The sequence below is a fragment of the Crocodylus porosus genome, unplaced genomic scaffold, assembly GCF_001723895.1.
Source record: "Crocodylus porosus isolate Cpor-Errol unplaced genomic scaffold, CroPor_comp1, whole genome shotgun sequence".
NCBI classification, from domain to species: Eukaryota; Metazoa; Chordata; order Crocodylia; family Crocodylidae; genus Crocodylus; species Crocodylus porosus.
In genome coordinates this window covers 62,287,849-62,301,742 of record NW_017728931.1, presented here as the reverse complement: position 1 = coordinate 62,301,742, position 13,894 = coordinate 62,287,849, and the positions used below count along the sequence as shown (strand labels likewise).

The following is a 13,894-nucleotide window of genomic DNA, read 5'->3' as shown; positions in this document are numbered from 1 at the left end:
GGAAGGAGCAAAGAAGAAAAATCATGGGAAGAAAGAGATCAAATAGGAGATGTACCAAGGAATGAGGAAAAAAGCAGAAAATTAAGACCATAAATATTCCAGAATAGAGCAATAATAAATTGGACAGCAAAGCAGATTTTTTAGTTTTAGTTTTAAGGTGTGAGACCATGAGAAGGTGTTTTTTTTGTTTGTTTTTTGTTTTGTTTTTTACAGTTATTCAAAATATCCCCAATAATTAGAACTCAAAAGTCATAAAAAAAATAAAACCTTCCTATTACAACTTTCATGTACTTTTCGAGGTAGCAAATCCTCCCCTTTCAAAGACAAAATTTAAATTGTCCTTAAGTAAGAAAAAATGGAAAATAATATATTGGGGGGAGAGGGAGAGAATGACACCACATACAGCAACCTGTTTGTTTTTTTTAAAAGGAACACCCTTTAAAAACCTCTTACTCAAAATGTGGTCTGGAGCCTACACAAGAGAGAAAGGGGGAAAGTTTAAAGGAACCAAAAAGCTTCAGGGCCTAACAGTTGGAATTTACTTATTTATTCTTACAGTATCCTCTTACATGATTTCTTTAAGAAATGAGTAAATGCTGTATCATCCTTTCAAAATGTTCCAAGAAAATAAAGCCCACCGCAGAGCAAAGTGCAAAGAGTAGCGTGGTGGGAACACACAACCTGTCTAGAGATGGAAGTCACACTGTTTCAGTTATACCAATATTCTGTTGATAGCAAAGATGTTAAGATAATACATAGGCATGACCAAGAAACATTGCAATGGATTTTGAAAATTTGTTTCAGACTTGCTTGCTGGCCCTGTGGATCAGGGATCAATGCAGTTGCTTTGTGCAGTACATATCCATGCTCCTGTAAACTAGAAGGGCATCTTTAGGTGGATTATTACTGTCATAGTAAGTGTGAGCCTATGGTTAATCCATACTTAATATGTGTCACCTTTACTTATGTGCATTTGATCCAGAGAATGGCCACACAGGGAATTAATGTGGGGATTCCAGGCTCTATTCTATACCTGAGTCAGCAGGACCTGCAGGCATTGGACATACAATGCCTTTGTCAGTTCTCGGCAGACAAAACAGCATATCATACTCTGACACAACTAGCAGCGTAGAGTAAAGCCAGTGGGTAGGTTACTTAGGTTTGGAAATGGAAAAAAAAATTAAGTAATTACTGTATGAAGATTGCCTAACAAAAAGCAGAAGAAAAAGCATCATTTTAAACCCCTAGAATTCAAATCTGACCCCACTGAAATCAGCAGGGATTTTACCATTGATTTCAATGGATTACCACTACTCTAGCACTTCAGATAACTGTATTTTCCACCAGTAGGACAAAGCACAGCAATTGTGTATATTTGGGTGGTTTGGAATTGAGTAATAACAATATGCAAAGTAAGGGCAGTGCTTCTTAATAAATTGATTAAATAAGCTAAACAATTTGATTCAACTTTTAAATGCAGTCTCACCTGGAAAGTATTAAGGTGAATAAACCATGCAAGAAATAGTTTAACTAAGAATCCACTTATAAAACTGAGGAATAATACCTGGCAGCAATAGGCCAATTTAGGGGCTGTGAAAAAGGAAGCTCGCTACAAAGGAAGAACACAAGTGGACAGCCACTTCTGGGTCCAGCAGAACCAGGGGCTGGGGAAGGAGTGTCTATAACACCCTTCTATATCAAGCACATACTATTTGTCTTTATTTTTAAGACCACTCTCAGGATTGGCAGAGGAAGAAAAATATTGGGGGGGGGGTGGTGAGCATGTGCACACATCGGGATTAAGGTGGAGCCTGCCAAGATCGGGATCAAGGAGGAGCCCGCTGCACCCGTGCAGCCACCACTTCCACCGCACCTGGGGTTGTTACCCAGTGTCAGCGGCCCCCACGCCAATGAACCTACCACCTCCAGCCCTGCCCCGGCTGCCTCCCCACCCCAGCCCCATACCGCCTGGGGATCTGGAACCAGGGGCCAGAGTGGGGCCAGCCTTGGCTGCACCGCTGGGCCGGCAAGGACGGAGCCCTCAGGACCCCTGCGTCCGCCATGAGTCAGGGTAGGGTGCGGGATGAAGCCATGGCTTATCTGGGGGGTGCGGGGAAGGAGTGGCAGCTCCCCCACTGCATGCGTCCTGTGAGGCATGGGGGGGGGGCACATGTCCCCAGATCTGCATGGGGCAGAGCATGCTGTGCTGAGAGGACAACAGTAGTACTGGGAGGTGGGTCGGGGGCTATGGTGAATTTTGGGATGGCTGCACCCTCCCCCCCATGGCTGCTTCCAAGCATTGCGGCCACAGCTCCAGCCCCAGCCCACAGCAGCAGCCTGTCCTGCCCCATCCATGCACATCCATGGAGCACATGCCTCCCCCCATGCCTCCCGGGGTGTAGCAGCAGGAGCTGCATCCCCCAGACAAGCCACTCTCAGCTCAGTCCCTGCTGGGCAGTATCTGCTCCTCTCCTAGCCCCAGCCCCAGTCCCAGTCCCAGTCCCTTTCTGCTCCTGCTGAAGCTGCTGGAAGCCCTCAGCCAGGCTGCCTTGTGGCCCTACCTCTGCCCCATCCTACCTACTCATATCTCATCCTACCTACCATATCTTTCAGAATATCAAGACAAAGACTTCTCTCTTGTACTGTAAACAGTGCTCATCTTGATTGCCTATTTATATATTTTTGCCAAGCAGCAACATAATGCTTTCTGGCCCTTACACCAGGAAGGTCAGGAAAAAGAGATTTTAAGAGTCCATTCTAAGCTTAGATTGTACATCAGATAGGCAACCATTGATCCTCTGGATAATGGTGTACATGTAAGAGGTCTCGTCAGGTGCCCAATGAATCTGCTTGTGGCTTATGAGCCCAATTTGAGAGCAACACAGCTTGTTACAAGTTTCACAGATCCATGTGTTTGACCTGGAGTCCAAGTTTACAGCATGCTGCTTTCTTCTCTCTCACTTGGCTCCCTCCAGATCAGACAGGATTCTGTGCACTTCTCCCAGCTTTCTACATTGATGTTGAATGCCCTCATATCATTTTTTATACATGTCAGTACTGCCATGAAGGGCAATCTAACTTTCTACAGCTGTCTCAAATGTCACTGTACAAAGTATTCTTGGGGATATGGTCTCCTCTCAATCTGCTGACATGGCCAAGCCATCGCAACCTCCTCTTCTTGACAGTAATTTCTAAGTGTGTCAGTCCTGCATGCACCTCTGTTTCACATTTTGTCTTCCCACTTTATTTTCAGGATCTTACACAGGCATCTTATGTGGAAGCTGTTCAATCTCTCGATATGCCTAATATACGTAGTCCACATTTCTGAGCCATAAAGCAGGGATGACGGCACACATGTTGTAGATTCGCATCTTCACCTTAGTTGATAATTTTCTGTTGTTCCATACACATTTCTGTAATAGCCCAAAATTCTTAGATGCTCTTCTGGTTCTGTCATCAGTTCAGCCTGAAGGTCAAGATTCCTGCTGATCACAGAACCAAAGTAACAAAATCTGTCGATGACACCAAGAAATTTACTCTCCAGAGTGATATCAAATATTGGTTCTTCCACGATTTGGTAGATGACCACAGTCTTCTTGAGATTAATTGTCAACCCAAAGCTCTTGCATGGCTCAGAATATCTGCCCAAGAGATTTTGCAGGGAAGACTCACTGTTGGCGACCAGGGCTGTCATCCGCAAACGGGAAATCTCTCAGACCCAGCTCTTTCACCTTGGTTTTCGCTTTAAACCTTGCAATGTTGAACAAGCCTACAAGCCTCTATCGAGTCTGGTTCAAAGATAAATATCATCATTGCTGTCCTTGAGTGCATGAAAAAGTAGAAGTAAAAGAGCACAGGGGGCTAAGACACGCCGTTTCACTCCACTGTTGATGTCAAAGGCATTTGATTCTTTGTTTTCATACACTATAGTTGCCTTCATACCTTGATGTAATGAGCAAATGACATTCAACAGTTCAGGGGGACAACTTAGTTTCTTCAGAATAGTGAAAAGGCCCTGCTTGTTGATGGTATCAATGGCCTTCATCATGATCAGACTACCATAGTTAAGATATGTCCATTTCTATAGCCCATGGTAACTAGGACATTTACTTGAACTCATTAGTAAAACTAAGTTTTACTGAGGGCTGCCTAAGAGGTATAATGAGAGCATACAGGACTTTTTCAACTTTGGGTCCTCAGTATGCATCTAGCCAACATTTTGGAGTGACCAAAAACTACCACCAACTGAGGAAAACCTAGTTTGTGAAATTAGTTAGCTTTATCTTCTAGTAGAAAGCTGAAGGTTCTTAGCATCCGCATCAAAACCCACTACCCGGAATACTTTACAATGGACTGGACTTTAAAAATCATTTTTCTATCCCCATTATGTTGATAACAGACTTAATGCATGACAGCAGAGGAAAATGGTATCATTGCACTGTTTCTACCCAGGCTTATCCACTTAGTATAAATAGGACTTTATTCCCAGTAGTAGTCAATAATTCGTCTCATGAGCACTATTTACGTTTTCAATAAATAACAACTGCTGTATTCATTATGAACATTCTTAACAAACATGTACAATGGCATTAGAATTAGGCACAGCATCAATATAAATTGTTTTATCACAATAACATTTTAAAAAGCCAGTTTATTTTTTTTCTGCTTGTTTTCTAAAAGGTCAAGAATTCAACTGTTCAGTAAAATTAATTCAGTTTACCATATGTCTTGTTTACACTTGGTCTGAAGTAGTATAGTGAGGATTCCTTCTCTAACCTTTATAACATTTCAAAGGCATCCCTTCAAATAAAATTCTAGAGGTCAATTGTTGATAAAAGTTCCAACATACCATTCAGAATTCACACCTGAATGGCTTTAATCTTTAGTTTTGAAAATTCAGGTTGCTTCCCTGTTAAGAAACATAGTCCTGAACAGAGAAAGTACCAAAACAAGATTTAAGTAACCTGAGATAATTTTAAATATTTCTAAAAAATGTTAATGCATCCTTTCAGATAGTGATGACCACAATGAGAAATATACAAAACCCTATTTATTTTAATAGTTGTATCTTTACACAGTGCTTCACCAAATGAAAGTGCGGTATGAAGTACACAGTAGATTAAACACTGAGACAAAACAGCATCAATTAAAATAGAGTTATCAGTACACTGTAATACTGCCATGTCATCATCATCTTACAATGAAAGAAAAGGAGATACACTGTTAGAAAGAATTTCCCAACATCAGTACAATACATTAACTTTACAAGACAGTTTATCCAGTCCTGATGAAATCTGTATGTACAGTGTCTTCCGAATTCCTACAAAACATGTCAAGGGATTTTACTGGCCCTAAACTAGATATTGTAGTGTTCTGTGGTGTTCTGGGAAAAGTAACAATTCAGCTAAACTATGATATTGGCTTCATTAGTCCTTTACCATTTTAATTTAAAACTGCCAAATTATTTCAAACTATAGAAGATAAACCTCATAATGTAGTCAAACTTCACTGAAAAAAAAGTCCATTTGCAGTACTATATGTCAAGTTTTTAGCATTAAAAGATTTACTTTTCTAAAAACAGTTAAAGAAAACGAACGGACTCATAGCCATCAATATGAGAATTGTTTTCAACAGCACCTAAGGACATAGGAAGCCTCAGTGCCTGCTACTTTTGAAAATGGGACTTGAAATAAAATTTGCCCAAAGTGGTTCAGGAGTCTGCATACTGAACACTTCTTCCAAGTGTTTCTGTTTTCACAGGACGGGACAGCAACCAATGTTGGATCCAGCCTGCGGTCAGGGGACTTTGGCAGTGTTAGGTGGCAGGGCACCTAGCAGCAGATCCAAGCCATGCAATTCTAGCCTGCTGCCAATCACTGTTGAAGTTCTAAAGTCAGAAGGGACCACTGTGATCATCTTGCTTGACCTCCTGTACTATGCAGGGCATACAACTTCCCTTGTTAATTTCTTTCTCAGAAAAACATCAATTTGCTTGTGATTTAAAATATTCCTGTGGCGGAGAATTCATTGTAGCCCTTGGTTAAAGTTGTTCCCAAAACCTTATATCTAGTCTGCATTTGTCTACGTTCATCTTCCAACTATTGGATCTCTGTATCTCTTTGATAGATTGAAGACCCCTCCATTCCTGCTCCCCATATAAATGTTTACAGATTAGGCTCGAGTTAACCACCTTTTTTTGAAACTGCACTAAACCACTGGAGATCCTTGATTATTCTGATGTTTTCTAAATTTGTAATTGTTCCATTGGGGGTGCTTTTCTGAACTCTCCACTTTTTCCAATATCCTTCTAGTGGTACGGATTATCAGAACTAGACACCGTACTTCTGAAGCAGTTGCTTGTACTACTTCCTAATAAGTACTTTGAAAATAGCCAAATGGTGACCAGATTCAATTGCTTTCTTTGAGCCGTCAGAATAAATGGTTATACTGAAGTTTAAGGTAAGAAAAACAACACTGAGTTACATGAATAGGATGACTCAAGTTGTACTATAAAGCAGAAAAAGGAAAGAATTTGAATAGTGTAGTACTCTGCCATTTTAAATCAGGTGGCAATACTGGGCAGTAGTGAAACTATGTTTATTTGGATATCTGATAAATAAGCCTACGATGCAAGACTTAAGACAATCAGTCACACACAGTGCTGAATGACTTAGAAGCCACATAAACAGTCAGTGTTAATAAAAAAAACACAACACGTATACCCCAGGTGAACTGCAGCAAACACACTCCAGATCAAAAGAAAAAAAATTACAGTACTTGTTCCGTAATTGACAGAGATAAATTGCATGTGTTGCATTATTCATGATTGTGGGAAAGACATATCCAATGTATGCAACATAAAAACCCACACCTTTAATAATATTCTCTATGAAAAGCCACAGGTTGAAGAGGCATTGCATCTTGCAAGCAGTGGTCCAAGTGCTACTACCTTAGAAAAATACTCAGTTTGGAACTGCAGGCTCAAAGAAGAAAGATTGTTCAGATGAAGGTAATTGCCACGGGAATGTAACTCTCTAGGGATCAACTGGCAATTGAGCATGCACTTTACACCCCCGAAGCCTTTGTTCCTACAGAAGTGAAATTTTCTTTTGAGCATTGCAGGTACTAGTGACAACTAGTAATGCTTCTGAACCCAGCTGCAACAAATTATGATTAAATTATTAAGAACATGATTGTTCAAGAACCAGCTGGCAAGAGTGATCATCATAAGGTAAAGTAAAGTAGTTCTTTTCATGCCAGGCAGAATCAGCTAAAAGAAAAATAAAATAAAATTCAACATCTTCTGTGAGAGGGCATTTCAAAAAGTTATGCATGTACCTACAGGGATTGAATGAAATAAGCATACTAAAAAAGTAATCTTATATTTTAATAAGAGTTCAAAATGCTTTATCTTAAATGGAACTAAAGGAAAAACATCTGTAGAGATAAGCCTTACACAAAAGCTAGTGAGAACTGGTCAGAAGACACAAGACACTAACCAAGAAGGCCAAGAAAATTCTCAGGGTGAAAAGACCTTGAAAGCAGGCATATTTAAGGGTGTCCCTACACAGCAAGTTAAGCCACAATTGCACCTTTGATAGGAACACTGGCTGCCAGCAGATGTAGAAAAAAACACCCAAAAATGGCACTTTAAACTTGGTGCATGCCCAGAAGAGTCAGTGCATTAGTTGCACTCAACTCCCAATGTCTGTATAGATCGGGCGCTTTAGTATGGCATTTTTTGTGATTTTATCTGATAGCGGATTTAATCAGTTTTGGCTAAACGCTACAAAAAGCCCCACTGAAGAGCCCAATCTATACAGATGCTGCAGAGCCAGGTCAAAGTGGGAGTTGGACTGATAACCTCCTGGGGTCCTTTCCAACCTTAATTTTCTATGATTCTATGAAGTAACTGCTGTTTCTGGTAAAGTGTGTTATTTTTGGCCCCACATCTTTCAGCCTCCACTCATGCTAGCTTTAATCCAGCTAGAATGGGTAATAATAGTACTGAAGCTGTAGCGACAGCTTCAGCATGGGCTAGAAACCAATGTCTGAGCTTTCCAAGGAACTTGGTATGGCCCAGGTTGCTGTGCCACCAAGGACCACATTTTCTTAAATACCACACATTGTAAGTAAAACACACACATTGTTTTAGGAACACAGAATGTACAAACTATTTTTTTTTTCCAGTCACAGCTGACTATGACAGTGGTCAAGAAGTGTGGCATCCCAGGAGACGGTCTAGGTAAGACAGCTAGATCTTCCTAGTACAGGACACCAACAAGGGTAGGATTCACACCAGGGGCAACATGTAGGGGGTGCATGCGCACCCCCTGAGCGTGGCTGTGCACCCCCTACAAAAAGGCATCGCCAACACTGTTGGTGGCACCTGCAAGCAGTCACCGCTTGCCACCCTACCACTGACAATCTGTAATCCCCATGCCGTTCATGCCTCAGACCCTTGCAAGGGCAATAGCAAGACTATTACTTCTTGACTGTAAATAGGTGACATGCCCAATTGCTAGTTAGAATATAGTAACTTGAAGAAAGAACACCGCTTTTTCTTACTTTAGATATTTCTAGCAATTTCTTTGCATGCCATCTTCCTGATACAAAGCCAATATGGAACTATATTGTATTTGCTATGTAACATGTCACTATGTTTTATTTGGAATTATTATTTTGAATAATTAGACAAGTCTAAAACTTTTCTTGTGACCCCACCTGGTTCGCTCCAGAATGCTATGTCCCCATTTTGAACTCTGACCATGTGAGGGTAGTACGGTAGGTCACCACACTTCACCCATGCATAAATGCTCTCTTGTTCATATGTTGTGCTATAACAAATTTTATGCTTAAGAGATACTGACTGACCTTTCAGAGCTAAGTAGGCTTGTGGTATTTAAGTCCTGATCCTGGAAACGGTCAGGACAGATTAGATCAATTAAATCAAAACTTCAGATCTTCAACATTGGAATAAGCAAGGTTAAAAATCAATAAAACTAGATCATGCCAAACTAAATTTATCTTCTTGAGTTTGGTAAAGCTACTGATAAATAGCATCCATCCATGTTATTTTGTGAAGCACTTAAGCGTTATAGAAATGCATGATTTTTCAAAAGTTTAGTCTGGAGCATGTATATAAATTGCATAAAAAGGGTAACAAAAATGGCAGTAAATGATGAGAAGTCAACAGTGTAGCAGCTCAGAAGTCAAGTACTGGGGCCCCCAGATTAGGTTTTTTTAATCTGAAGGTAAATTATACAAAGTTAGAAATGAGTACATAAAACAAATACCATCTGTAAGAATGAGGGCTTATTAAAATGGCTAATGGATATTAGCATGAGTCATTGTAACAGTAACGGATTTTGAATCTGAAATTCAATTGCTGGCTAAAGACCTGGAAATCACAAACAATAAAAAGGACTTAATGTGCGTTAGCACTAACGAAGATGGGAATGTATTGTTTACCTGCAGTAAAGGAGGACAAAAGGTTCTCAGGATGCATCAACTGGGTATATAAACAAAAAAAGGGAAATAGTCTTTAGGGCTGTACAAATTCTGGAGTAAGTCCAGAAAACAGCAAAGATTTTTTAAAGTTATAGGAGACTTCACTATGAAGATAGGTTTAAATCTCTTCAACTGATACAGTTTATAATCTTCTCAGTTTATCGACTAGGTAAGAGAGATGCCTGAAAATGGGTGGAGATGAATTTTTAATGTACATACATTATCTAAATCAGAACTTTAAAAAAAAAAAAAAAAACAGAATAAGTATCTCACTAAACTGAAAAGGAACACAGATGAGAGAAGAAGAATTATGTGGAAACCAGTGGTGAAATGGAAAATAAATGGAGCTGAATACGTATATGGTGATTCTTGCTTTTATTTACAAGGTTAAAGCCAACTACTACATTTGAAGTTTAGAAGGTTATACCACGATCAGCAAAGGTGTTTTTTTGTGCCCACCTTCCCCTGGAAGATTGAGCAGAGTCAAGTTAGGATAATATAGGAGTGTCATATTTGATCAGTTTCCTGTCTCTGCAGCAACTTAGAAACAATCTTTCCTCACTCCTGTGCTCCAAGACTTTGAACACATTACCAGAATTCCTGTAATAACTTTTAAAATTTGGCTCTCCAAAGTTCTTCCTTCAGCACTCAAAACCACTAGATCGACTGTAGATCCAGTAATGGTGAAGGGATAAAAAGTGTTTTTTCCCTTTTTCTCAGTATATTGACTTCAAGGGATTTGTATATCAGCTATTGCACTTAAGTAAAATTCAGGCATAACTAACCTGCAACCCAAGTAAACACAAGGCTAATGTAATATTAAATAACCAGAGACACTATCAAGTTTCTGAGCTTACGTGTACGGAGGAGATTTTTTTTTTAATTTCATATCTTGTATTACACATCATGTCTGGTTATCCAGGCAACAGGAAGATTTCAAGGAAAACAACTTTATGTAATTTCTAGATCAAACAAGAGTAATTCATTTAAACAACCTGCCTCATAATGCATGTTGCCTAACACATAGCTTTTGAGAATGTTTCTTAAAACAGAGATCGCACAGCAATTCTACTGTATAAGAAAGTTTAATCTACTCCCAAATGCTTCCCTGTTCCTGAGGTTCCTCCACATTCCTTATTCCAGCCTGGAAAAACCCCATCATTCCATTTCCTCCAACTATTTCCTCACTCCAGTTAGAGGCCCAGTGTTATCTATTTTATAATCCTCCAGAGAACCTGTCAACTAAGTGCTAACCAAAGTTTATACAACTGCCTTTCTGTATGCACCTTCTCTCTGTAGGCTGCAATGTTCAAAATGAACACAAGAGAGATTTAATTCAACATGGCAGCATCACCATCAGTTTTATTGTTAAAGGTGACATGATGCACCAATTGTAAAAAAAGTGTTGGGCAAGTGTAACATTTTAAGAATGAACCATCTGCGTAAAGTTACCCAGTGTCAGGAACATCATACCATAGTGCTAACAAGTAATAAAACCACCTCCCAGTTTCTAATTCACAGATTTTTTAATCACTGAGCATCAGGAAATACCAGCCACACTTTATAGTATTTCCAAATGCCATATAATACAGGGTGCATTCCAGCAAGATTCACAAGGGAAGTTAGACAACTGAATCATCTAATGGGGATGAGGCAAGTTTGTATTGGCTATGCTGAGCTATCCCTCCCGAACTACTCCTTCCCCTCCAGCCAGTCAATAAGACACATTACACCTTAGGTTGCTCTGACCTAAGAACATTGCACCTTAGACATATGCCGATTTGCAAAGTGTGAAAACTGGTCAGTTTTAAGACAAATGATTTATGAGAGAGAGTAGTTCATAATCAGTTTGTCCAACTACACACAGTAGGACTGAACAGGCAACTGATTGCCACAGAATATTTACACACTAGGGTCTCTTCTTCAAAGCCTTCATCCAGTCATCACGTTTAAACTGAGAAGTTAAAAAAAATGTTGGTAACTTGTATACATACAGCATTTTTTTTTTAAAATAGAACATCCAGGCTAATGGATTCATCTTGGTATGATCATCCTTTCTATGGCACAGATAATGTGATCCCAGTTTTTACAAAATATTGCAAGTAGAGTCACTGCAAAGAAAGTGCAAATGATATGGAAACGGCTCTTCATCATAGGCGCTATGAACTTTGCAATAGTTGAGACGCACACTAATATGACTGCCATGAAGGCCAGGATTACATTTATACATTTTCCCAGGAGTACTTTGGCATTAACAGTCTCCGACTGCAGTGCTTGCTGTTCTTGCTGATGGAGTTCCAGCTTAGAAACCCGGGTCTGGCATGATTCCAAGGCTTCCTAGAGACAAAGGAAAATAAGACTCAGGGGCAGCTGCATTTCCACACACAACATTTTCTCATTTAGATACTGAGCCACCTCTCAGATAAGATGAAGTGTAATGTATAAATTGCCTAAACAAAACTGCACAAATAAACGTTAAAAATGTATACACCATTGTCTGTTGAAGTATAATCTCCCTCAATGATGCTAGCAAAAGCATATTTCCATCTTCTGTCCTGGAGAAAAATCCCAGTTTTAACATTCATGATGGCTCATGTTTCCTGAATATACTGATGAACTGGGTAAGCTGTTGCCACGGTAACTTCACTGTATTAAGCCGGCACCAAAGTAACTTTCTTTGCATATGCTACAGAAAACATTAGGAGGGTACTGGTTTGCTGTGACACCAATTAAGTCTATTGTATAGTGTGGACCATTAGGTTTGCACCTCTATTCTGGTTTAAACTCACTTTCACCCTCTTGAAAGCCACCTATTGTATAGTGCTGGGACTGTGTTCTCAGCAAGAGATTGCGCTCTCCTTTTCAGGGCTCATTAATCCGTGACTTAAATACATTGTAAGCACGCATATCTGAAGTCGCACTGAACGGTGCTCAGCCAAACATTTTTCATTATAGCTAGGGATGCTATCACTTTGAATATCATGATATTGACTGAAAAAGGGGGAGATGGTTCCATTAATATTTTCTTGACACAGATAAAATGCAGAAATATTTTGCTGTCTGCTTGCTATCATTATAGTTCAATATCTAACTTCTTCATTTTTTGTAGTAGTAATCAAAATACACAATTTATTGTTGGGGGGGTGGGAAATCAATAGTGAATACTTCAGGTTTTCCATTAATCTTTGGAAAGGAAAGAGGGCTTGAGCAGATGAACTCCTGAAGTGCCTTCTAATACTACATTTCTATGATTCTAAATGCCCTATGTTGAATATCTAGCCGATTATACTTAGACTATCCTGTTTTTTCAGTTAAAATTATTGTGCAGTTTCCATAGATGAAATCATTTCATTTTTCAATTCAATTTCAATTTTAAAATAGAAAATTCCCCATCCCTAACTAAATTTATTTTTTCAACATGACATATACCGCCTCATAGTTTTTTCTAAACAAAGCTGATGACATACCTCAGGTCTTTTTTCTTTTCTTTTTTCAGGTGATCTGAAGATCTTCTTCTAATAAAAATACTCTCAAATGCTTAGCCAAAGTAATAATTAGGTCTGTCCATGTGCCACTTTATATTACTAGTAATAAAATAATTATCTTAAAGATTAATGTCTTTCATCAGTTATCTGGAAGATTTTTCATTTCATAAATGCATAAAGCAGTACCAGGCAGACATGTTTTTTTGGGTAAATCCTACCTTTTTTATTAGACCAACTTAAATAGTTGGGAAAATTCTTCTTTGCAAGCTGTCAGGTACAAATGCCCTTCATCAGGCTGAGGAAGCGTCTGCAGTTAGTCTGATCAACCGCAGACGCTTCCTCAGCCTGAAGAAGGGTATTTGTACCCAAAAAGCTTGCAAAGAAGAATTTTCCCAACTATTTAAGTTGGTCTAACAAAAGAGGTTAGATTTACCCAAAGAACCTTGTCTGCCAAGGTCCTTAGAACAACATGGCTACAACCTATACCCCTAAAGCAGTATCAGGAATGCAGTTTCCTCTCAGTAATTCATGCAAGAACAAGGACAACAACTGTTGCAGGAGAAACACAGGATAAAAAGGAGAGAATAGCTAGCAAGTTCAGTCATAAAAATACCTGAACATCTCGTGACCGCTCATAGGCCTGATAAGCCACCTTCTCCTCTATGCTAGCTAGCTCTTGTTTCAAGTTTGCTGTTTCATGCTGATGGAGGTCAGTCAGATCATTTAGCTGGTCTTCCAATCGTTCATACCTTTTCAGGAAAAAAAAAAAATCAAGTCTAAATTATCTCCTATTAAAGTGTGGTTACATCTTTTGAAGAGATGTGCTATTTCATACTCTTATGCCAAACCACCACCACTTTGATTTGCAATAAAAATTAGTGAAAGTAAAACATCCATGC

General features: G+C 39.3%; 1 protein-coding gene across 2 annotated transcripts in view; it reads right to left on the bottom strand.

The window, feature by feature from the left end:
* Positions 1 to 5,035: 5,035 nt before the first annotated feature.
* The window catches only part of TMCC3 (transmembrane and coiled-coil domain family 3), a 71,130-nt gene continuing 62,271 nt past the window's right edge, over positions 5,036 to 13,894 (bottom strand). For both annotated transcript variants that reach the window (XM_019545236.1, XM_019545235.1), the window contains exons 3-4: positions 13,609 to 13,744; positions 5,036 to 11,847 (exon numbers count right to left, since the gene is read on the bottom strand). In XM_019545236.1, the coding sequence (XP_019400781.1) occupies positions 11,545 to 11,847; positions 13,609 to 13,744 (439 nt within the window). In that variant the 3' untranslated portion in view covers positions 5,036 to 11,544. The remainder of the gene's footprint in view (positions 11,848 to 13,608; positions 13,745 to 13,894) is intronic.